The 26,066-nt window shown below is 38.9% G+C and overlaps 1 protein-coding gene across 4 annotated transcripts; it reads left to right on the top strand.

Moving 5' to 3' along the window:
* The first annotated feature begins 20,242 nt into the window (after window positions 1–20,242).
* LOC103711315 (cyclin-D2-1-like) lies at window positions 20,243–22,849 on the top strand. Of its 4 annotated transcripts, none has more exons than XM_008797416.6 (5): window positions 20,243–21,076; window positions 21,169–21,255; window positions 21,377–21,683; window positions 21,811–21,944; window positions 22,324–22,849. In XM_008797416.6, exons 1-5 carry the CDS (start codon window positions 20,813–20,815, stop codon window positions 22,603–22,605), a joined length of 1,074 nt encoding a protein of 357 aa, XP_008795638.1. In that variant the 5' UTR covers window positions 20,243–20,812; the 3' UTR covers window positions 22,606–22,849. The 4 variants fall into 4 exon arrangements, with proteins under 4 accessions (XP_008795638.1, XP_008795636.1, XP_088557246.1 ...); XM_008797414.6 differs by having other exon boundaries at window positions 20,252–21,076; window positions 21,368–21,683; XM_088701120.2 differs by having other exon boundaries at window positions 20,255–21,076; window positions 22,330–22,849.
* Window positions 22,850–26,066: the final 3,217 nt, after the last annotated feature.

The raw sequence follows: 26,066 nt of genomic DNA, 5'->3' as shown, positions 1-26,066 counted from the left end.
AGAAAGTTTTCATGACCTATGATGCTCTAAACATACACTTAAAAGACCCCAATGTTGGCCCCAGTTTAGCTAATCTAAAGTTCAGCTCATCTTATATCTATGGAACGTAGCATTGCCTCATTCATTCACAAGTTTCAATTTCAACATTACATCCAAATTAGGTATAAGAACTTTGCTAATCAAACTTTTCATTTGTCTTCCTAATATTTCCAAGTCTAAGATGCCAATCATAGGAATCAGCTAGAAAAACAAATATAAGCAGAAAATGATGCATTATTATTATCACTTCTATTAAGCATAAAGAGCTTGAGATTAACAAGAAGTCTATCCCAAGCACAAAAAATGACCTTGCTTACCGATGAAAACTTTGTCGATCAGATGTGTACATCAAAACCTATTTGAGCTAACATGAAAATAGAAATAATATTTCAACTCATGTTGGACATAAAATAAATATTAGTTAAATAGTAAACCTGTCCAACATTCAATCTATAGGTTTCCAAGCCCAAAATATTTGAATAGGTACAATTTCTTTTGTGCATCTTGTTTTCACTTGCCCTATATTTCTCAATATTTTCAAAGTGGCCTCTAGAGCGGGGAACAGGGTGATGTGCACCTAAGTCCACCCACCAACCTTTGACATCCTGATCAAAAGAAAGGCACTCGGGAATAATAAAAACAAAGTACCTTCTACCTCAATTGATTTCACTCTTGCCCATTTCATTCTAATGGTAATTTGCTTTCCAATGGTTTTGCATTTCAAAAATTAAACATTATCTTTAGCTGAACCATTCAAGTTTTTCAAAAGAACAACTTCTTACCTTTATTTTTTTAAAATGTCGAATATTTTGTTGAAATTATTCAACTTCTTACATTTAAAGATTTTGCAATCAAGGTTACAGCTATGGCAACCATTTTCTATTGTGGACGGAGGCAAGCTATTTAAGATGGTTGAGACTTATTCTCTCAAGCATTTCATTTCCAGTCTTCAGCAATCACAAGCATCTTATTAGCTTGCTCTATGACATCATGCTCTTATTATTTCAATGATCAATTAAATGAAAGTTTGCTACGCCACTTGAACAAGATGGTGGAATTATTTTAAAAGTTGAAAATTTGATGGTTTGACCTATTGCAATTTGATAAATACCCCCATTTTCATATTTTTGTACCTCTAATGTGTTCTGCTTGTCTGAAGAAAGATAGATGGTTTTGATTTTTTTTTTTTTTTTTCATTCTAAGTTCCTATCAATCTTCTATCAAAGGGACCTTTGCTGCCATACTAGGTTATGTTCACCCATTTTGTTGTGTTACCTGCTTTCAAAGACTTTATGTTCAAAACTTCGATTTTGAACTGCACTATAATTGATATTATGGCAATTCAGGATATTGGTTCTAGTGAAGTATAACTCAATCAGTAATTGATTGAATATCTTTGGAGGGTGTACATTTGACAATTTTTTGCTTTCTTGTTGTATCACGTTATTTCATAAAAATTAGGTGGCTCTATACAATAGCTTTCACTTTTAAATATAGTCTATGCACATATAGATAATAGAAGATCCATAGCTCCCCACATAGAGCATAAGGTCCTCGATAATTTGATTAGAATCAACATCGAAAAGGGGACTATTTGATACCAGCTATATTGCAAATACTATGATCCATGCAAAATAAACTTTTGTTTAAATGCCTTGGCCACCCGTGCAAGCAAATCTGAAGATCTAACTAATTTTGATCTTAATCACTCAGTGATTATCACCTATCTAATCAAATATTCTTTACACCAAACTAATTTTCTCTCATAGCTATTTGATAACCAGTTGTTCACGAAATAGAGACAAATGCTGGACTTCCCTAGTCCCCAACTTCTTCAGTACCTCTACACTACAAGGCCCATCACCAAACTAATTTGAAAACCCAGACCATGGCTCCCCCTGCTTAGCCTCATTGTTGCTCCATCTATTATTACTAAAGTCAACCAAAAAGGAGTAAAGAACCTCTTGGGGCCTGCACTCTACCAATTCATTGCGACACCCTTCTCCTCCTCGATAATCCCTATCATTAACCTTCATGCCCTAGATGACCCGTCAGCTAAAGCTAGCATCCTAAACGATATGGATAAGGCTTATACCGACTAGGGTCTCTTCCTTGTTATCAACCATAGTATCCAAGAATCGACAGCAGAGGAGATGCTTGAAGACATCAAGGCCTTCTTTGCCCTTCTACTAGAGGAGAAGATGAAGTATATGACAAGGGATTATACAGCACCTATGGATAATGTTTTCCAACCCAATGGCACTTGGTAAGAATTTCTCCACCACCCAAGGGTGCCCGACTAGTGACGAGATCGCCTTTCTTTGGCCCTTAAACCCTCCAACTACAAGGATGCACCTAAGGCATTCCTAGAGGCAACCAAGCAACTGGCTATGCAGCTAGCAAGGACTTGGGTGGTAATGCCACCTAAAAAGTCATGGGCTTGGGTGGGCCAGGCAGGCCATTCAGCCTGTGAATAGGTCTGGGCTAGATAGAGCTGCATGAATCACACCCCAAACCCAATTGGGCTCAAAAGTCTCCAATTGGGCCATTAACTAATCTTTTAGTTTAGTGAGTGAGATGGTCAACTGTCTAGCTTTTTCCCAACAAAATGCAAGGCCTCAGGGCAATTCTAGTCTTATTGACGTGAAGGTGAAATAACAAACACGAGTGACGGAAATCAAGCAAGCCTAACCTTGTATAAATCTTAGAAGATAACCACAAAACATCATTATTAATCCTAAAACAACTAAGTGCATGCACAAGTCACATTCATGTATCCAATTTAGATCAGATCTGAGTTGTGACTTGCACCACTAATGAGGTCGTTTACATTGAGCAATGCACAGGGTGCACAGTTGAGTTGGCTGATCAACCTTTATATATAAGTAGATTGAATAATTAATCAATAGCTAAGGATCAAGAAGTGTAGGGTTAGTGTCTTAAATGAGAGAAATTCCAAAATTTAATTAAAATAAATAGCCTAAAATTAATGGAATAAGTAGAAAGTATCATTGACTGAAGAAAAAAAAATTCAGAGAAAATTTGAACTGTATGATTGTTGCAATTTGAGCAAGACGAACCTCCACTCCGAACTCTCAATTGGAAAGCTCCTAAAAGTAGGTTGAGCTTCTACCCTTGAGCAATTATTGTCTCAGTCCTCTATGTTAGAAGTAGGATAAATCTCCAATCTAAAGAAAAGATTTTTGATATAAAATACAGACTCTATCCCAAAATTTGACATACTCAGTATTGAAAAAAAGCAAATATATTGTCAAATTATTGGAAAGCCTTACCTTATTAATTTTTATGGCTTTTATCCTCGAAAAGAATATTTCATCATACTCAATATTGCATAATCACTAGGTGACAAAATTGTAAAAGAATTAAGCTTGGAGCCCCCAAAACCATCTAGGTGCATGTCCTCTACTATGAAAGCATACGACATTGCGCATATATCTCCATCATTAGTTTTACCATATGCAAATGATTGCATGCATTTCATGTTTTCTCTATCACATTCAACTTGTGTACTTATATACATGGCATATTCAGCTCTTGCTACACAAAATTCACTATAATAAATAAAGACTATAGAAATAGAATTTTAGTAACACTTAGCAAAATCTATTATTATAAATGCACTCTAGTAATGTTTTTAAGAAATGCCAAAATATATAATATTGTAGTGATTCATTAGAAGTATTACTAAAATTATTATTAGCAATAGTACCTTATAACCACTACAAGGAATTGTATTCTAGAGTAATAGTTTAAAAAATAATCATAGAAGGTCCATAATACTATAGTAGTTATTTATGGATGTTGCAAAAAAATTTTATATTGCTACGATACCTTGTAAGGACAATATTTCTGATTAAATAGAGCTTAATTGGTAATATATATATAGTTTCATTGTAGAATACTGACTATTTGTCGATGAAATAAATTTTGCTACCTATACATCAATGTATAAATACTATTTTTCATTGTTAATTATTTATAATTTATTTTCATGACAAATTAGTATCTATTGCAAACTAATTTAGATTTTTTGTAATGATAATATTTCATCACTAAATATGTACTTGAGTTTTTTTAGAAATAATAATATATTTAATAAGTTTTAGAAGTAATGATGTTCCAGCTACATATATCGATATTATATATATATATATATATAATAATTTTTAATGGGTTAAATATGCTATTTTCAACTACATTTGGATAGATCTATTTACTGAATAAGTTACATGATCGGTCAAGTAAATAGTTGGACAAGTGTAGGTTAGGTTTAGATTTAGATTTTTTTTTCTACTTCATAATAGTTGTATATATGTTAGTGAATATTAACTAATAAAAGATGTATTATAAATAATTTATTAATATAGGGGTGCATAATAGATAATAATTATTAATGAACAAGTTAATTTAACAACTATACGAAAATTATTTCTAATAGATAATCCACTATCAATATTGCAAGTGATGCACCATAACCAAGTAATGGCCTAAGATGTAATTATTAGAAACTTGAATGGAGACTGATTGAACCAAGGATTTGGATCATTGATCAAACCTAATTTATATTAAAAATATATAAAAAATTAATACTAGTTAAATAAAATATATAATATAAAGTCTTAAAAATATTCTGTATTAAATATCATTACTTTTTAATTCTAGCATGAATAGAAAGAATCAAGAATTGTCTACTTTTAAAGGGTGTTAGAAAAAAAATGTAGACAATTATAGAAATATATTGAAATCAGTGATATTTTAAAATATTTAAAAAATATTTTTTAAAATATCATAAGAATAAAATGAAGTTATTCTTTTTTTTGTTTTCTATCAAAAGAAGAGAATTGAATATTTTTGAAAATAATTAATTACTAAAGTATAAAATGTCATAATATATTTGAAATGAGTATATTGTATAATATGAATAAATTTTAAATAAGTGTCATAAAACATAACTTCATACTGGAAGCTAATATTGCTATAGTGCCTAAGTACTAGGCGGCAATCCAAGAAATTTTATGTTGAATCCCAATTTTTTTATATTTAAAATTGTGAGCATATATCTAGATATGTATCCGAATCTGATCGAATATAAGGATTTCCATCCAAATCCAATCAAAGATCGGATATGAACATAAATTTAGTCGGACAAATATCTGACTAATTTTTAGCCTTATTTTCAATGAAAATATTTTATTTATTTGCATGTATAGTGATGGATACAACCATTATAGCAAGTTATACCGATAGTTGCATACTATTGCTATAGGATGACTTAAAATCATTGCCATGGAGTTGCTTATATCAAAGGTCACATCATAGCAATAATTTTTAGCAACGCCGCCTATTTTCATTGTTTACTAACTGCTAATATAGGTTTTACCAATGGTTTGCTATATTTTTTTACTATGGTTTCATCCGCTACTGTAGATCTTTTTTGTTATGGTGATCTTAGAATAAACACAATAGTTTCACATAAGAGGGAATTAAGTTTGTATCTATCTTTAAAAAAATAAAAAATTAGCTATTGAGATAGCATGATCTAGGTGGAACAAAATTAGATCAATGCATTGTAAAATAAGCTATTGAAGGGAAAGAATTAATGCTAACCTTAAATTTTCAGGTTGAAGAGTGCCATTATACAATAGTCCTTAAATGTATGTAGGATAAGCTTGCCTACTTATTGCTTTGTAACATGTCTTCTATATTATGTTAAGTATTTTCCCTTCAAGATATTTTCCTTCTAGCTGCGGGTTAGTGTTTACTTAGCTTTACTTTGTTGGCAATATTTCTCGGTTTGCACTTTATCATCTACTAAATATTCTCCTCTAGTAGAGCACAAGCATCTAAGGATAGGGTTTGCATGCATTGACCTCCTTCTTTGTTTCATTGGATGTATATTCTATTCCTATATATGTGAGATTTTGCTTTATTACTTTGTATATTTGAATATCATATATCTCTTTTTCTAAGAATTTCATAAAAATATTTTATTTTTGGATTGCCCAATGCCTTGAATGGATTGGATCATTTCTCCTTCTACCAACGAAATGAAACCATCGACATTTTGAATGCTTCTCTGATCCTGAAGAAAATTCTTCCACAGTGGACTTTGATAAGTAAAATTTTATGTAAGTATTTATGGAATTTTCTCCTATCTGAAGAAAAGATTCGTCGAAATAAATGGGAAACAAAGAGAAAAATATTAGATTGCCCCTCAAAAAAACTTAATTAAGAAGGGATCTTCCCCAATTCCCCGAAGATTGAGTTTCCGCTTTCTTTATATTTATAGTGGATACCCTTCGCAACTATATTGTTGGCCAAGAAATGATCTTCTTGTAATCTGTGCTTGGTTCTATTTTTTCTCCAACTCTCACTCTGGTTGATGACAAGGTGAGGGTTGTACCAACCCCTATGTTACAAGCTTTCGGCGATTTGGAGTATCCAACCATCGGCTTCCTTAAGTCATGAAGGATGGCAGCGATGCTTTCTTTCATTGAGATCCTTTTTCTTCTTTATCAATATGAATTAAACTGTAGATGTTGACTCCCATCTTTGCAAAAGACAACAAATGAGATCACTGACCAGGAGTCTTTAACTATATCCCATAGAGTTGCTATTGCTGACTTGAGGAACCCCCAACATTTCCACTGATTTTCAAGGATTAAGCTAAGCCTTGGTCTCTTGGATTGCATGAAGGTGTGCTACTCACGAATGTCTTGCAAGCAAGTTTTTTTATTCACACCCATTTGCTTTTGCTCTAATCTCCTCTGGGTGCATCCCTATAAGGTAACAACAATTCTTTCTTCCCTTAGGTCATTGACTCTTTATTATGAAATCTATGTCACATGAATCTTTCTTGAAAGGGTCCTTGATCTTTTGAATTGAAAAACACATTCCTCCCATCCTTCTCGATTCCAACAAATAAAATGTCAAAAGGGCCAAATGATTCTATAAACCAGTGCTGCCTGATCATTCTCTAATTTTGATGAACCATATGCTAATTGACTTTGAAAGAAAGCATCTGCTACACACTTACTTGTGTGGGCCCTACACCTTCCTCTTCCCTATGTTTGAAATAATATGGTTTCCCAATCTCTCCTTTTAGCATTGGAGGAGAAACTCCAAATACATGATGACAATGTTTGCACAGATAGATTCCTTGGGTGCTAAGATCCAAATTTGAGCCTAGCGGATTTAATGAAATATATTTAATAGGAAAAAGCCACGAGTTTTATATTCTTCTTCAACTTTTTTCAGAAATTTGATTGCAATGTAGTTGGGGGCCGGTGGATCCAACACACCGGTATCAATACCTCTTATTGTTAATTACAATTTGAATCTCACATAAGACCATGCAGAACCCACTAAACAACACAAATTAGGCAGTTCAACTGAATCAAGATCTGAAATAGCCATCATGCACAATCTTGCAACTTCCAATTAAATGGTGGCTAAAGAAATGAGCAAGCCACCCTTCGAGAAGAAAAAAAGTAGGGCATATAGGATAGTAGAGACGATTTAAAGATATACAATTTTTATAATAAACAATCTTTTATATTCATTTTTAAAAACCAAATAAAATTAAAAATAAATAATATGTTTGTTAATCTCACGTAGCAATTTTGGTCTATTATAGTAGTCCATGAAATAGGATCTTCTCTAAGTTAGGGGTGGCAATAGTATCAAGTCTGGTCATATACAAGTCAAGTTAGATGTTGGTTGGGTCAAAAAAGTCCAAATTTGAACCTAATCTATTTATTAAACAGGTCAGAATTTGAAATATGATCTTGTTAAATTTAACAAGCAGGTAACTGATGGTGTGCGTGCAGAGGGCTAAGCATGAATTTCAAAAAATTTTATGCGGAAAGAATGGGTTAAACATTTTAACCCAAAATATGCTTGATATTTTAGATATTTTGACTCTGGTACCAGTCGAAGACAGTCTTCAACTGCACATCACATGTGGCGCGGGCTCAATCCCAATACATAGGGTGACACCCGTGCGTGCCTATCAATGCACTCATCACATGAGCCCCCGGGTGGAGAGCCACGCTTCGTCACATGATCATGCGTGAGAGTTCCCGGGAATCGGATAGTCTCCACTAATCCTTTGCTTTGACACCAAATATCACAAAGCCCTCAGATTCCGAGGATTGTGTGATTCAAATAAATATGCATAAATCACAATTTCTTATGATTTGAAGATTGAGATCATATCTCAACCGTAAAAGAGATCAGATCTTTTACCTTTAGAAGGGGATTCCTTCAAGGATGCTTCGCAGCCGCACAAGCGTCCGGCCTCGATGACTCGTCCACGCGAAGCTCCGGAATGATCAGCTTCCCGGGGAGTGCTAGCTCGCAGCGAGGCAGAAAGTTGGTTGAAAGGGAGAAGAAGGAAGAAGATGGACCTTCATAGCTCAAGAACTCCTTCTTGGGCTTTCACCTTCAGAGCTTCTCTCTCCTCTCACTCTCTTTCTCTAGTGCTCTTGATGTCGAGAAGAAGGAAGACGGGTGGCCTATTTATAGGCCAAGAAGAGGGTGAGGTGTCCCTATGAGGTGTCCTGCCAAAACACATGTCACACATGCAAGGAAAAGAGGTGTCCTGCTTCGCCACATGTCACGCATGCAAAGGGATGAGGTGACTTGGAGGGCGATGTCATAGATGACCTCATGAGGCAGATGAGGTCATGGATGACATCAGAAGGAGTGTGAGATGTCCAGGCCCGCCACATGTCACACATGCAAGCAAGAATATGCTTAAGAGCAGGCGGTCGAGATGTGGGTCCCACATACAGTATGTGGGTCCCACCTAAGCAGGACTGGGTCCCACATACAGTATGTGGGTCCTACAAAGGAAAGGAAGTCCTAGTCATACTAGGATCATAATTGATTTCAATCCAATTTGACTCAAGCCAAATCTGATTTGGTTGGGGCAAATTAGACATTTTCACCAAACCAATTTTGGTGTCAATTACGGTTTTACCAATTTCAAATCATATTTGAATTTGGTCAAGCCCAATCTCTATTACTCAATCAAATTGAGTCTAATCAGTGATCCAATCACCAATTAACTTCTCCAAGCAATAATTGCTTAGGGCAATCAGTCAATCACATTGACTATTTGACCTCTAGATGATTCTTAATCGTCAATCAGCCATTTGATCAATCCAGAAACTTCTAAGCGTGTGACCTCACAGGTTCGAACCTAAGCCGGTAGTACAAGAACACTTTCTGCACTAATCGAAGTAACCATCTAGCAATGGGACCTGACGACTGGATAGGCCGAATAGATGCAAAGCAACATTCTAGAACCTTTTAGACAATAGTTACCGTATAATTCATCTTCTTGACCACAAATGCCCAAGACGGGTTAAAAGTCTGTCAACTCTAAAACTATCCATCCAGAAATATGTTTCAATTCAATAAGTCAAGTGATAGTGATTTGACTTTTCCTGGCCAGGGTACTACTTAATTGAAAATATAAGGCATTCACCCTTATTTCTAAGGAAGGTCAATCCCATCTTGATCTGCAACTGACTGCCACAAGTACTTGACTGGACCCAGAAACCTTCCGTCGCTGGATTAGAAATTCAGGTAGTCCAGCACCAAAGTACAGTGAGTTGCTTGCAAGCCACCGGTTGCAATCTCAGGTCTAAAGGATACATATACCCATATCCACTCGGAACAACTCTTGTTAAGAGAGAGTCTGTCAATTGGTCATGTTTAGTGAACATACACTACCATTCACCTATATACCATACTAGTATCTCTATACTCTTTGGTTTGGAAGACAACCAATAAATATGATACACAATGACCTACGTCCGATAATACTATCGTCCTATTAATAGTATATCATACGGTCATGAACATTTAAGGACCTGTGTGATAAAATCATATTTCATTACACAAAGCAGTCCTAAGGACTTCATCACATCGGAGTTTGTGAAGATGTTCTGGTGATAAATAAATACCATGTTATTTATAATTGATTCAAATACATTTACAATCAACAATTGATTGGATTTAGGACACAATTCCCAACAACTCCCACTTGACCTAAAGCCAATCAGTACAGTATCGTATACCCATCTTCAAGTAATAATGGTCAAACTCCTTTACACTGAGGGCCTTAGTGAAGGGGTCGGCTAAGTTATCCTTTCCGTCAATCTTTTGAAGATCAACGTCACCTCGTTCTACTATCTCACGAGCAAAGTGATACCGGCGCAGAATATGCTTGGTGCGCTGGTGTGCCTTTGGTAGCTTGAGCGTTGGCCCCAGTGTTATCACAGTATAGTGGGACTGGTCCATCAAGGGAGGGTGCAACTCCGAGCTCAGCAATGAACTTCCGCAGCCACAGCTTCCTTCGCCTCGCACACAGAATTCGCTATAATAGTCTGCTTGGAACTCTTCCAACAGACAGCCCCACCATACAGGGTAAAAATAAATCCAGACACACTCTTACTATCATCACGATCTAACTGGAAACTGGAATCAGTATATCCCATAAGTTTCAAGTCAGAATCTCCATAGACCAGCCACTTATCCTTAGTATTTCTCAAATACTTGAGGATAGATTTTACAACGGTCCAGTAGCTCTCTTCTAGGTCAGACTAGTACCTACTCACTACTCCTAGCGAGTGTGCCATGTTCGGTCGTGTACATATCATGGTGTACATGATGGAACCCACAGCCGAAGCATAGGGAATCTGATGCATACGGTCTCTCTATAACGGAGTTGTCGGACAATCTCTTTTAGAGAGGAAAATTCCAGAAGCTATTGGAAGATAACCCTTTTTGGAATTCGTCATGCTGAACCTTTTCAACACGTTTCAATGTACATGGATTGGGACAGACCGAGCAACCTCATAGATCTATCTCTATAGATCTTCATCCCAAGGATGTAGGATGCTTCTCCCAAATCCTTCATGGAGAATTTGTGATGAAAACCATATTTTTTACTCCCTGTAGTGCAGCGATGTCATTCCCTATTAGGAGAATATCATCCACATACAGTACAAGAAATAAAACTACCGTACCATTAGCCCATTTGTATATGCAAGGTTCCTCTTCGTTCTTAACGAAGCTATAAGTTTTGATAACCCTGTCAAAACGAATATTCCAACTTCGAGATGCCTACTTAGTCCATATATGGACTTTTGCAGCCTACACACCTTAGACTCATCTGTAGAAATAAAACCTTCAGGCTGTATCATATACACCTATTCCTCTAAATCTCCATTTAGAAAAGCGGTTTTAACATCCATCTGCCAAATCTCAAAGTCCAGATAGGTCGCAATCGCAAGCATGATCCGAATGAATTTCAGCAATGCCACAGACAAAAACGTTTCGTCATAGTCAATATCATAACGCTGACGAAATTCCTGGGCAACAAGACGGGCTTTATAGATTTCCACCTTTCCGTCTGCGCCTCTTTTTCGTTTGAAAATCCACTTACATCCTATGGGTTTAAATCCTTCGAGTGGGTCAACCAATGTCCATACATCATTGACCTTCATAAATTCCATTTCAGATTCCATGGCTCCAAGCCATTTATCAGAGTCAGACCTTTGCATAGCATCCATAGAGGTGACGGAATCCTCATCGTTCTGATCGAGACCAATGGGATCATCGTCCCGGACTAGAAAATCGTAATATCTATCCGGTCGATGCGGTACTCTACCGGATCGCCTAACGGGTGCAACCTCAATGGGTTTTGAGTTTGATCCAATCAAATCAGACTCTAACGGTTCAGTTCTAGTTGTCTGATCCTCTACCTGTTGAACTTCATCAAGCTCAACCTTAGAGCTATTCGTTCCTTCACCAAGAAATTTCTTTTCGAAGAAGATAGCTCTATTGCTGACGAACAACCTTTGTTCATTAGCCTGGTAGAAATAATACCCTTTGGTTTCTTTTGAGTAGCCGACAAAAAGACATTCTTCCGACCTAGCTTTTAGTTTGTTTGCTTTCAAACGACGGACGTAGGCTGGAGACCCCCAAACCTTAAGGTGAAAGAGTACAGGCTTTTGACCAGTCCATATCTCATATAGAGTTTTAGTCACAGATTTACTAGAAACTCTATTAAAAATATAACAAGCGGTCTCAAGTGCATAACCCCAAAATGATAAGGGCAAAATTGTAAACCCCATCATGGATCGGACTATGTCCAACAGAGTCTGATTCCTTCTTTCAGACACACCATTATGCTGCGGTGTTCCGGGAGGGGTCCACTGAGAGAGAATCCTATTCTCCTCCAGATATGTCAAGAAATCACTAGAGAGGTATTCACCACCTCGATCAAATTGAAGTATCTTAATATACTGTCCAGTTTGTTTCTCTACTTCATTACGGTATAATTTGAACATTTCAAATGATTCATTCTTGTGTTTCATAAGAAACACATACCCATACCGAGATAGGTCGTCGATAAATGTAATGAAATAGCTGTATCCACCTCTTACAGTAGTGCTCATAGATCCACATACATCCGAATGTACAAGACCTAATACAGCACCGGCTCATATATCTTTTTCAGTAAAAGGCGACTTGGTCATCTTTCCAAGAAGACAAGACTCACAGATAGGTAATGATTCACAATCATTAATATTTAAAATATCTAGTGAGGCCAACCTGTTGATCCTGTTCTTGTTAATATGACCTAGCCTACAATGCCAAAGGTAGATATCAGAAACATCATCAGATCTAGGGCGTTTACTTGTAGTGTACATTACACTAACAGGTTGTGACAATACATAAATGCTATTGTTTAATCGTCCATTGATTACTGTAACACCATTCAAAATGATATCACAATAATCCTTCTTTATACAAATTTCATAACTGTTTAAAGCCAAATGACCAACGAAAATGACATTCATTAAGAAACTAGGACAATAGTGACATTCACCAAGGGCAATTATGTGAGAATTTGAAATAATTTGAATATTACCTAATGCTAGAACTGGAACAGTTCTTCCATCTCCAATATTTAGGAATTTCTCATTGTTACCAAAATTCTCAATGACTTGCAGTCCTTTCAACGTATTACAAATATTAAAAGGACTCTCGGTATCCAATACCCAAGTCATAATATCACATATAGAGAAATTATAAGGTATTATCATATAACCACCTCGACCAGCAACTCTTTGCTGACTTCTCTCACTAGCACTTGAGTTAGCCTGATTCTTAATCAAAGGTTTAATCGGCTCATCACTATCCAATAGTGATAGGGGGAACTTATAAGAGGACATTTCTGCATAAAGGATAAAACCAAGGCCTTATTAGTAAATGAATCAATTAATCTAAAGACATGAATTTTAGTCTAAAGATCCTTCCACTATTTTATACGAATCAGGAGTCTCTACCTCTAATCCGAAGAATTATTCTTAATTCTTTAGTGGGCACTAGAATCCAATAGGCTACACCTGGGCCCGGCTTTTGTCGGTATCAACCAAATACACCTAAAGGTAGGTTCAAAACAAATTGTTTTAACTAAATAACTTCTAGTGATTATTTTGCCCCAGGAATCACTTCAGTAGGCGTATATCGACACTACTGAAAGTCCCGGTTAGGTCCAACCATTAACATGTAGTAATCAATGCAAACTATCTAATAGATGGTCAAGCCCGACTTTGGCCGGTATCCAACCGGACCACCCATTCCAATAGTTTCAAGATGGCGAGGTAAGTGAGATCAGTGGAAGGGTATGCCATTAACTTGACTGGACCGAAACCCAGCAAGTAGCTCTCAATTAAAAACCTACTGATTACAGTTGCCTTTGGCACCAACTGGTTTATCAATTTCAATTCGATCAATATCATAACTCAAGTTCAATCACGAAGCCTAAATCAACATCCATTTGGTCTAATTAAAGACATGGACTTGATCAACTACAACTATTGCAAATATCAAGAGTAATCTTGACCCAATCTTAGAAATAACTTTAATTAGATTAGATCAACTACTCTACCAAGTTTGATTTCAACCATTGAGTTCAAATCAATTGGATTTGATTTAGCTAACCTATTACCCCATGAATTATGCAATATCTTAGACGTTCAAATCATATTTAAAGTCTAGGATCTATATCATTACTCAATTCATAATTAAGTATATTGCATTATTCATGTCTTATCTTTGTTTTGCATGCTCCATAACTTTAAATCCTTAAAACAATTTTAGGATTCAAGTTAATCATGCAAACAAACATGTTCATTCATCATATGAATAATATAATGAAATAATATAATCAGTTTACATCATATGTAAAAGATCACATCTTGCATAGATATTTGATATCACAAAGAACCTAGACGGGCTCTGATGCCACCGATGATGTGCGTGCAGAGGGCTAAGCATGAATTTCAGAATATTTTATGCGAAAAGATTGGGTTAAACATTTTAACCCAAAACATGCTTGATATTTTAGATATTTTGACTTTGGTACCAGCCGAAGACAGTCTTCAACTGCACATCACATGTGGCGCGGGCTCAGTCCCAATACATAGGGTGACACCCGCGCGTGCCTATCAATACACTCATCACATGAGCCCCGGGTGGAGAGCCACGCTTCGTCACATGATCACGCGTGAGAGTTTCCGGGAATCGAATAGTCTCCACTAATCCTTTACTTTGACACCAAATATCACAAAGCCCTCAGATTTCGAGGATTGTGTGATTCAAATAAATATGCATAAATCACAACTTTTTGTGATTTGAAGATTGAGGTCATATCTCAACCGTAAAAGAAATCAGATCTTTTACTTTTAGAAGGAGATTCCTTCAAGGATGCTTCACAGTTGCAAAAGCGTCCGGCCTCAATGACTCGTCCACGCGAAGCTCCGGAATGATCAGCTTTCCGGGGAGTGCTAGCTCGCAGGGAGGCAGAAGGTTGGCTGAAAGGGAGAAGAAGGAAGAAGATGGATCTTCATAGCTCAAGAACTCCTTATTGGGCTTTCACCTTCAGAGCTTCTCTCTTCTCTCACTCTCTTTCTCTAGTGCTCTTGATGTCGGGAAGAAGGAAGAGGGGTGGCCTATTTATAGGCCAAGAAGAGGGTGAGGTGTCCCTATGAGGTGTCTGATGAGGTATCCTGCCAGGACACATGTCACACATGTAAGAAAAAGAGGTGTCCTGCTCCGCCATGTCTCACGCATGCAAAGGGATGAGGTGGCCTGGAGGGCGATGTCATGGATGACCTCATGAGGCAGATGAGGTCATGGATAACATCAGGAGAAGTGTGAGGTGTCCAAGCCCGCCACATATCACACATGCAAACAAGAATATGCTTAAGAGCAGGCGGTCGGGATGTGGGTCCCACCTAAGCAGGACGTGGGTCCCACATACAGTATGTGGGTTCCACAAAGGAAAGAGAGTCCTAGTCATACTAGAATCATAATTGATTTCAATCCAATTTGACTCAAGCCAAATCTAATTTGGTTGGGGCAAATTAGACATTTCCACCAAATCAATTTTGGTATCAATTACGGTTTTACCAATTTCAAATTATATTTGAATTTGGTCAAGCCCAATCTCCATTACTCAATCAAATTGAGTCTAATCAGTGATCCAATCACTAATTAACTTCTCCAAGCAACAATTGCTTAGGGCAATCAGTCAATCACATTGACTATTTTACCTCTAGATGATTTTTAATCGTCAATCAGCCATTTGATCAATCCAGAAACTTCTAGACGTGCGACCTCACAGGTTCGAACATAAGCCGGTAGTACAAAAACACTTTCTGCACTAATCGAAGTAACCATCTAGCAATGGAACCCGATGACCGAATAGGCCGAATAGATGCAAAGCAACATTCTAGAACCTTTTGGACAATGGTTACCGTATAATCATCCTCTTGACCACAAATGCCCAAGATGGGTTAAGAGTCTGTCAACTCTAAAACTATCCATCCAGAAATGTGTTTCAATTCAATAAGTCAAGTGATAGTTATTTGAATTTTTTTGGCCAGGGTACTACTTAATTGAAAATACAAGGCATTCACCCTTATTTCTAAGGAAGGTCAATCCCATCTTGATCTGCAACTGACTACCACAAGTACTTGACTGGACCCAGAAACCTTCCGTCGCTGGATTAGTAATTCAGGTAGTCCAGCACCAAAGTACAGTGAGTTGCTTGCAAGCCACCGGTTGCAATCTCAGGTCTAAAGGATACATATACCCATATCCACTCGGAACAACTCTTGATAAGAGAGAGTATGTCAATTGGTCACGTTCAGTGAACATACACTACCATTCACCTGTATACCATATTAGTATCTCTATACTCTTGGTTTGGAAGACAACCAACAAATATGATATACAATAACCTATGTCCGATAATACTATCGTCCTATTAATAGTATATCATACGATTATGAACATTTAAGGACCTGTGCGACAAAATCATATTTCATTACACAAAACAGTCCTATGGACTTCATCACATCAAAGTTTGTGAAGATGTTCTGGTGATGAATAAATACCATGTTATTTATAATTGATTCAAATATATTTACAATCAACAATTGATTGGATTTACGACACAATTCCCAACAGTAATCTGACACAACTTGCTCAACCTTTTTAATATGCAGGTTAATTCATGAAGATTATTTAATCTAAAAAAAGTGTCAGTTTTACCTTAAAAAACCTATTCAATTACACTCCCTCCCTTCAAAAAAGACAAATAGAATAGTTCATTGAAACTAATCGAGCTGATCTCAGGATCTAATCTCTAAAACCACAAAAAGCAAGGAAAATGGTTTATCCATTATCTGATGAATTAGGAATCAAGTCTCGAGACTTAGATTCAGAATCAAAAAATTATGATATGAAGATCTAGACTTAGAATCAAATCAAGAAATAAAGTGTTTCAATAATCAAGAGCGAATGATGATACGGATCAAGAAATAATCGAAAAAGAAGAATAGATTAGAAGAGACACCTCAAGCTCTCCTTTCTAATGCTTTTTCTCCTTTAGAAATGGCTTTCCCCTTCTTCGCTTCTTCATGAAGGTCTGCAATGCTGCTGATGTCCTCTCAGTCGATGATCCACTAGGGTTTCTTCAAGCTGGAGCATCCTCTACATCAGAGCCCTGAGGTATTTCCTTGGGGGACTTGGGGCAGTGTAGGAGGCATCCGGTGGGCAAAGTCACGGCCATCAACATCCTGGTCATCATCATCCTCAATGATCAGGATGGAATGCTTATAGCCTTTAAAGTGTTTGGCACTACCATAAAGGTCGACATTAAAGGAGACAGAGGTGAACAGTGCTACCTCCTCCATCTTCCGATGCTCCTCCTAGCTACGGGCAATCTCTGCGTCAAGGGAGTCCATTCCTTTCGCATGTATCAAAACCCTAACCCTAGAAACCTAAAAATCCAACCGAGAACTAAATTGAGATTGGGATCAAATTAAAACCCAAAAAAAGATGAAAAGGAAACAAAGATCGGAAAAGAGAAACAAAAATTAGGGTTTTGGAGGAGGAGAAGAGAAAGAGGTAACTTTTCTCACTAGGTTAGGTTTTGAAGAGCTCACGCTTCTTTGCTTTACGATGGCAAGAGGCCACGATAAGCATTGAGAGAGCGAGGAGGCAAGGAAGATAAGAAAGGGATAGAAGAAAAAAGGGGAGAGAAAAGAGGAGCTCGATGTTCGGTCGACGAGCCTTCGAAAAGTCTCTCTCAGAATTCTCAAGAAAGCAAATGAAACTCTAAAGTTAAGACAGTTTTACCTCCTAGACTGGGACTCCAGACTAGTTCTGGAAGAAAAAAATGATACTATATGAATGGATTAACCCAATCTAATCTATTATTTAACAGATGAAATAGATTAAGGGCCTGGAATCCGAACCCAACCTATTTAACAAACAGGTCAAGCTTGTTTGATTTTCTTAAAATCCTAACATGTTTGATTTGAATCTAAATCTGTTTATTGCAAATCGGATACAACGGATTGATTTTTTTTTTAATCATATCTATCTTAAATGAACCATGAACAAAAAAAAAGAAAAGCCAAATACCAGTTGTGAATAATTATGCTAATGGGTGTACGTATGCAAGGGTTGTCAGTCCCAGTCAACGCGCAGCCGACCATGCAGTCGAACCCTTCCAGCGGACGGACACTAACGGGACTCGGAAGGCTACAACAGCCAGGAGGTGGTGCACGTAATTTTAGCTCCCACCACAAAGCCATTAATAATAGGCGAGCAAACTAAATAAATGAAGTACTCCATTGACTGCAGGAGGAGGTGCTCTTGGGACAGCCTTTTGGTGAATCCACTCTGCTTACACCTAATGGTCCACAACTCACCACAAATACCACCTCCAGGCCCCACTCTCTTCAGTCTCGTTACAACGTTATCCTCCCCCTCCGTATCACTGCAGCTGCTCCTCCTGTCCTCCTTAGTGTTCCTTGCCAAGGCAATGGTTAAAGAGCTTATGAAATAGCCCTATAAAATAATTTCTCGTGGAGTTATGGGCACTTCAAGTTCTTGATCCCTTGGGCTCTGATCGGATCTGCTTTGAACGTGTTGTGAGTTCAACTAGGAGTGTGCTCAGCTGTGGGGGTAGAGAAGTGATATTTTTAAATACATTATGAGCGAGACCACAAAAGAGTGTTTGAAGAATGAACTTGTATTTAATAAATCATTTTGGAAGTTTAGTTAAATTTGTTTATGGAACAAAGATGATTATAACCAAATTGTTATTTAATTTATAAATCATTTATGCTATGTGGAGAAGCTTCCATATCAGGCATGTAGCAGGATTACATAGTCTTACCACAAACACAAAGAAGGATGAAAGGGACCTAGAATAATTACTTGGTATGGACCTTAGTTGGATTCATGCATGACTTGGTTTCTACGGTCACACCGTCATGGAATTTGAGCTCTATTGCTAATTTGATAAAGCATTATAATGCCAATCAATCGTCGATGAGGCAATTTACCTAATTAGTTTTCATATTTAGAGTTGAACATGGTAAACCAAATGATACTTACCTAGAATTTTGCAAGTCCTATTGCCCTTTTGACTTATCAACCAAACATGAACATGGGACAAAATCTAAAAAAGGTCTAACTTTGCATATTCTAGACAAGAGTTGCTACATAGACTGCGGTTTTGCATCTTCTTTTTGATGAGCCAGCTTCTGGCATAACAATTAGGACCTGATCATGCCCAAAAAAAAAATTGTTTTTCAATTATAATTAAATGGAGCTTTTCTATACTAGCTGTTGATTTGCATCATAGAGCTCTTGACGGCCATTTGGATTCACCTATTATAAGTATTAAGAAGATTATTGGCCAGCTTCGATCATTCCCTAACTAGCAGAAAAACACTAACAAACTACTTCCTTTACTTCATGCCCAACAAATATTTTCCCTTCCACATATCAAATGCAGCTTTTTTTCACATTAGTTATTGTTTTGCACTATGACTCTTGACAGCTATTTGATTCACCTATTATGAGCATTAAGGCGAGCTTATATCACAAACTAACTAGTAGACAAACACTAACAAACATGTACATTAGTCCATGTCCAACAAATATTTTCCTTTCCAAGTATCAAAAGGAGCTCTGTTAACATTAGCATTGATTTTTTCTCCAAAAAAATATTAGATATTGGTCTGCATCAGTATTGCCTGAGTGGCAGTAGCAATTAATATGGCTAAAATTTGTCAAATTAGTAATAAAACCAGATTCAAGATCAGAACCTATGAAGCTCTTTACTTTCCTATTCTCAGATGAAGCACCACATGCTTGGACCAGGCATGGCTCTTTTATAGCTCTTTCTCAAATCCATGAAATGTACAATCTTTCTCCAAAGCTAGCATTCTATTTTTTTGGTTCATAAAGAACAGCTAGTATACCAATTACAGAGACTAGGAGGAAACATCACATGTTCATACCAAGCATGCTTCTTTTCTAGCCATGCCTTTTTTATTTATATATATTAAACCTTCACTCATGCTCTAAACCTTTGGCATTCCACTTCAATGCTTTAACAAAGAACGAGTAGCAAAAGTAAGGGAGGCCACTCTATTTACAGTTTTACACACTCCTCCCCCTCTGGGTCCATCATACATTACCCTTGACCTCTTCTGAAAATATCTTTTCTTGATGTCATTTATTAAAAAGAGTGGTGTAATTTATTAAAAAAGTGTTAAAAATCCAAAAAGGAAGAGAGACAAGGGGGGGACCTCTCTCGAGGCAAAGAGAGAAGCAAATGGCGTGCCATCAAAACTACCAAACGGGGACGACAGCTTAATAGATAACAAGCTCCAAATTCTCAATTAAAACACATTGCCAAAAAAATTATTTCCAATTTCCCACCTTAAAATAGAAAGAAAAAATCTAAATAAGAACACCAAATATAAGGATTATATAATAACCAGGAAGAGAAACGTCTCTTCCCCCATTCGGTCCACGCAAAACATCTTCTTGTTCCTGAAACCGGCCGCCAAAAGCCAGCAGCGCTGCTCTGGAGAAAGCGAGCGAGTGCGTCTCAGCGACAGAGGCCAAGCGAGAGACGGAGATAGAGAGGGGCCTTTCTCTCTCTCTCTCTCTCCTCCTTCCCTCTCTTCCATGCCCAAACCCATCGCTGCCGCCGCCGCCGGCTGCTCCGCCTCCCACCCGACCACCCGCCTCCAGCCTGGCTGCCGTTCCCCCAGCCCGGGAAACGCGAATGCCAGCCCCCTGACCGCCCCATACCATTCATCAACTGTTCCTCTTCTCTCTTCCCCTCCTTCCGATGGCGCTCTCGCCGGAGCTCCTCTCGGCGTCCTCTAATCTCTACTGCGCCGAGGACGCCGACGACGTGGCCTCCTGGGAAGACGACGGCGGTGCCGCTGACGATGGCGAGTGGGCCCTCCCGGTCCTCTCCGGCGACCGCCCCGTCGCCGCCCTTCTCGCAGCTGAGCCCGATCACATGCCCCGCCCTGACTATCTCTCCCGCTTGCACGCCCGCTCCCTCGACGCCACCGCTCGCCAGGACGCCATTAACTGGATCCTCAAGGTCTTCTCTTCCCAAAACACCCACTTTTCTTCCCTCTTTCTTTCTTCTATTATTAATCTATTTTTTATTTTCTTTTATAACAATGTGATCAGGTGAACGAGTTCTACCGCTTTCGCCCGGTGACGGCGTACCTCTCCGTCAACTATCTCGACCGATTTCTCTCCTCGAACAGCCTTCCGGTATGTTTTTATTCCGTCATCAAGATCTAACGTCGTGGTGGTGGTGGTGTGATTTTTTTCTCTTTTTTTTTTTGTCTTTTTCTTTGATTGGTTTTGGGGGTAAATATGGAAGGCGACGCAGGGGCAGAACGGGCAGAGGAGCGGGTGGCCGATGCAGCTGCTGTCGGTGGCGTGCGTGTCGGTGGCGGCGAAGATGGAGGAGACGCACGTGCCGCTGCTGCTGGACCTCCAGATCCTGGACCCGCGTTTCGTGTTCGAGCCCCGCACCGTTCGCCGGATGGAGCTCCTCCTCATGGCCGCCCTCCGCTGGCGGATGCGCTCCGTCACGCCATTCGACTTCCTACCCCACCTCGCCTCCGCCCTGCTCCCCTCCGCCTCCGCCTCCCTTCTCTCCCGCGCCGCCGATCTCATCCTCAGCACCCACCGTGGTATTAACCAAATCCTTTTATTACCAAACAAAATCTCATTTTTATCCATCTGTTATTAGCTATTAAAATGCGGGTTAATTTGTGTTTGGGTTTAATAAATGAAATGATTGTTTTAATTATTTGGTAGTGGTGGATTTCTTGGGCTACCGGCCGTCGGCGATAGCCGCGGCGGCCATCCTCTGCGCGGCTGACGAGATCGCCGACTTCCCATCCGGCGACGACGGCGATCGGTCGAGCCGCTTTGATGAGTGGGTCAGCAAGGTAATTTCCTGTCTTTTAATTACCGGATTCTGATTACCTCCAGTCAAATTACCCCATTTCCACTCCCGCCTTTTCCCTTTTCTGCATGCTGTGGCTCCATCATGGCACGCTTCCCTCTGTGTCCAGAAAGAGAATTTAACAGATTTTTATTAATTCTAAGGGGACAATAGAAAAAAGAATAGCTTGATTAGGTTTAGCTGGAAAAGTGGTAACTTATTGTTTGGCGACCGGACACCTAATGTCTGGGTGCGTTTTTTTTTGTTTTTTTTTGTCGCAAACTTCTCGTCCGTCGATCCCTACAGTAAATTTTTTCTTGGTGGTGGTGACCGGACGCTAAACTCTTCTATTTTTTTACGTTATATATATATTTTTTTTGGAGGTTCAGGAGACGGTGAGTGGGTGTCGCCAGCTAATGGAGGAGTACCTGATCGACACGTGCCCATCGGCTAGGGGGGCGAAGCCGCGGCGAGAGCCTCCGATGCCGCAGAGCCCGGTCGGCGTTTTGGACGCCGCGGCGTGCGGCAGCTGCGACACCCAGAAGTCCTCCGCCGCGCCTCTTCCCGAGTTGGCCCGCGCCGAGCCGCCCCCCAAGCGCCGGCGCCTCGGCGAGGGCCGTTGTACAGAGAGTATAGATACCGGCGATGATGGTAAAAATCTCTGAAAACAGAGATTATTATCCCTCCCTCCCCACCAACCCCCCCTTCCCCCTTCCTTTTTTGTCGCTTTAGGAGAGAAAAACTGGCAGCTCTTTTTATGATATATATTATATATAGAATAGTTTTGGATGCGAGATTAGTAGCTTAGGGCCCTCGCAACCGGAGACTGTTGTGCTGCTCTTTTTGTTCGTATATCTATTTATAAAATAATTCTTTTGAAAAGAGATTAAGAGCAATCTCGTTAATTAATCGGCTCTCAAAATCTCATGATATTACCAATAATTCCCAAAATATTCCAATCATGTGCTGGCTTAATTGGGCTCGTCGTTCTGTTGCCCAGCGTAATCTTTGTGTTCCCAAGATTTCCCCCATGCGCTCGATTAAATTTCCGGTGTTCCCGAGGCCGGGATGGCAGGTGTGGAGTAGCACCGACGGCTACGATTACAAACGGAGTCTTCGTTTTCGTTTTCTTTTTTTTTTTGATTGAAAAGGCTTGGGGATAAAACGGGAATGGTCGCGCCAAATCTTTTGTTTCCTAATTCCCGGTAATGCTCCAAGGACGATGATGAGCTTTGAGCTCGGGCCAGTGGGGGTTTGACACGTGGCTCCTCTGCCAGGGAAGTACTGTGGTCCAGCCGTCTCTGCGCGCGCGCTGTCGCAGCGTCGCGAAGGACCTCGTGATGTTCGAACTTTTATTGTCCCCGTACCGATATTCTCACACCCGTTTTCTCGCCACTCTTTCCCCCCTTTCGTGTGGCCACCGGTTGTCGAGGACAATAACGGCGTGGTGTTAGCGGTCCCGCGCAACGAGCTTTAATTTTCCTCCTGTCGTGTACCGGTGTCCGTGGGACGGTCCGTTGGCCCTCGGCTGTATCAGTCGCATCACGGCCGCCCGTTTCGGTAAGCAATCGACCGTATTCCTCTTGACATCCGGCGGCTGATTGAGGCAGCGATGGACGGTTCGTGATTTCGATCGAGCTGACGGCGGGATGACGTTAGCGTGACGCAATATATACATATATCGTATTCCTCTCACGTTATTATAGAAAACAAAGATTGCGAGCCAGCTAAGGGTGGAAGATCAAAGCCGTCAACGTGGAAAGAGCAAATGGGATCGAACGGCTGGAGGGCGATCACAAGGGGGAGTACGTTTTGTCGGCTGACGGTGTGGCGTTGAACGTAAAAGACTCCATTCGTCGTTTCCCGCCACCCTCCTACGTAACGGAGGCCTTACCTAATGACCCATAACTTTCTAAGATAATTACGAGAATGCCCCTCTTTTCGGGTCCAATCAAATCAGACCGAAAGCTATGCCGTGCTGGAGTACAATAGGCTCGGTTAATAATTAGAGTCTCCCTGTCCAATAGATTTTTTACATGTATCCCTCGTTGCATGCTTTGATGCTGGTATATTATATTCTTATAATGGAAATGAGTGATGGAACTGCATCGCAAACATCATGGAACTGTGTGGTTGCCAACTTTGGAGGTCATGGAGGGCTTGACTTTTAAGCACCCCAGGCTGCATGATTTTTTTATTTCCTCCTGTTCTTCTCTGATGTCACTGTAGCTTTTGCCATTTTTGTGCTCTTAATGGGTGACATGGCAGATGTGATAAAGAGAGCCTCAGTGATTTAGCCCACTGATTTAGGGTAGCCAGCTAGGGTCCAGACTTATAGCCAATCTTTAATGCTCTGTTTGTCCACAAGCTTAATTGAGTTTAATGGTGCATGCTTAATGTGAAATGCTCATTATGTCAGGATTTAATAGAAAGTGAAAACTTATTTGGGATCTGAAGTTTGACCTAGTAGATAGCTGCTGGAATGTGGTAAGGTAAATAATGCCTGATGAGAAGCAAATATGTTGCAAAAAGTTTGCTGCAAACAATTGCTGGCCATCATTGCAATTCTTGTATTGTGGGAGTAATATTGTGAAAAGCTTAATACATGTTATTGGATATGCGTGATTGCACACGATTCATATTCCAAGTGTCTGCATATGATTACTTTCTAATGGCTTATGATGATTAATTTTTGAGAGTTCTGTATAGTAGTAATATGATAGCATGCTTAGTATATTATAATTGCAGTATCCTTTCTGAGGTATATAAAAAAAGAGTTTTTTTTTTGCATGAATATTTTTTAAAAAATTTAAATTTGAGTGAATATTCTTTTAAAATTTATATTTATTACTGTACTTCAAAAAAATCTATTTTTGACAAATGTTCCTAATATAAAGATTATTTAACATCGTTAATAAAAACCATATTTATTTTAATTAAAAATAAAATAAAATTTTGAAATTATTTTTATCTTCTATCATGATGGTTTTATAAAAAAAATTTCCGCATATGTACCTATTAAGAGTATTTTAGTTATTTTAATTTGAAACTGTTAATTTTTTTAACAGCACTAGATGGAGTGGTACATTTGCAAAAATAAGAATAAAAAAAATAAAATAACAAAATAAGTGTTTTATGAGGGTGTAGATGCAAATATCAATTTTCGGAGTGTATTCATGTAAAATTTGATATTTAGGAGGATATTTATGCAAAAAATTCTAAAAAATAAATAAATTCTAAGTACTTTTTTTAGAGTGAGAAGCAGAAGTGGTTCAATTAATAGAATGATGATTTATTTTATCAATTATTACACCCTAAGGCTGCTGTAGCTGGCATGATGCCAACTTTAGGAAAATACATATATTCAAACGGTGATATGCAATGATGCCGATTGTCCCCAAGGTAAGATACGAGAAAAAACGCCGGTAAACATTTGGGAGACATACAAAAAGATACCAAAACTTGATTGGAGGCATGCCATCTTAATTACCAAACAAATCCCATGGAAAACTTAGTTCGGCAAATATCAAGTTTATTGAGGGCATGCTTGGACACGGAATCAATTTATTCATGTGATAGGAACAAGGAAAATAATGTCATGGATGCCAACGTATCTGGAAGCATGACATGAAGCTACATCTTGGACATCAAAATAGAATAAAACGCTGTACGTGTCCGAATGGATCAACCATCAACAAGTATCTAATGAGTGCAAACATGATACATCGTGTCACACATCTGGTTTTACCGAGAAAAATGATATATCCTAATCAAGGACCACGTAATCCTCAGGATTCTTGTCAAACATGATGGGGATTTCCATGGGCCCCAATCCGCTGACACTGTGGTCGCCCCTTCACACGCTTCCCAGAAGACAGAAGACCAGATCTCCTTGTTTCCAGGTTCCAACCCTAGAGAGAAAACGGTCGAGATAGCCATGCCTTCCACCAATATACAATTACTCTACGTGCCGCAGCGGTAACTCCTTGCCACCTTTGTCATCGCATAAAAGCAAAAGCTTAGCTTTACGTCCCTTTCTCCCGTATGGTCCTTCAGAAACCTACTCCCCAGAGAGTCCAAGGCAGGAGAGAAGGATTAAAGAAAGGTCAAGAAGAGCACCCCTTTC

Source organism: Phoenix dactylifera, chromosome 7 (assembly GCF_051530095.1).
Source record: "Phoenix dactylifera cultivar Ajwa chromosome 7, Ajwa_hap1_PhDact_Kaust_v1.1, whole genome shotgun sequence".
NCBI classification, from domain to species: domain Eukaryota; kingdom Viridiplantae; phylum Streptophyta; class Magnoliopsida; order Arecales; family Arecaceae; genus Phoenix; species Phoenix dactylifera.
The sequence above is the reverse complement of the archived record's forward strand: the minus strand, read 5'-3'. Positions and strand labels throughout refer to the sequence as shown.

What these genes read in the sequence shown, in the direction of transcription:
- LOC103711315 (XM_008797414.6), top strand. Translation starts at nt 20,813, where the DNA reads ATGGCGCTCTCGCCGGAGCTCCTCTCGGCGTCCTCTAATCTCTACTGC. An exon ending in CCATTAACTGGATCCTCAAG is followed by an intron (nt 21,077 to 21,168) that starts GTCTTCTCTTCC and finishes CAATGTGATCAG; the next exon opens with GTGAACGAGTTCTACCGCTT. An exon ending in TCTCCTCGAACAGCCTTCCG is followed by an intron (nt 21,256 to 21,367) that starts GTATGTTTTTAT and finishes TAAATATGGAAG; the next exon opens with GCGACGCAGGGGCAGAACGG.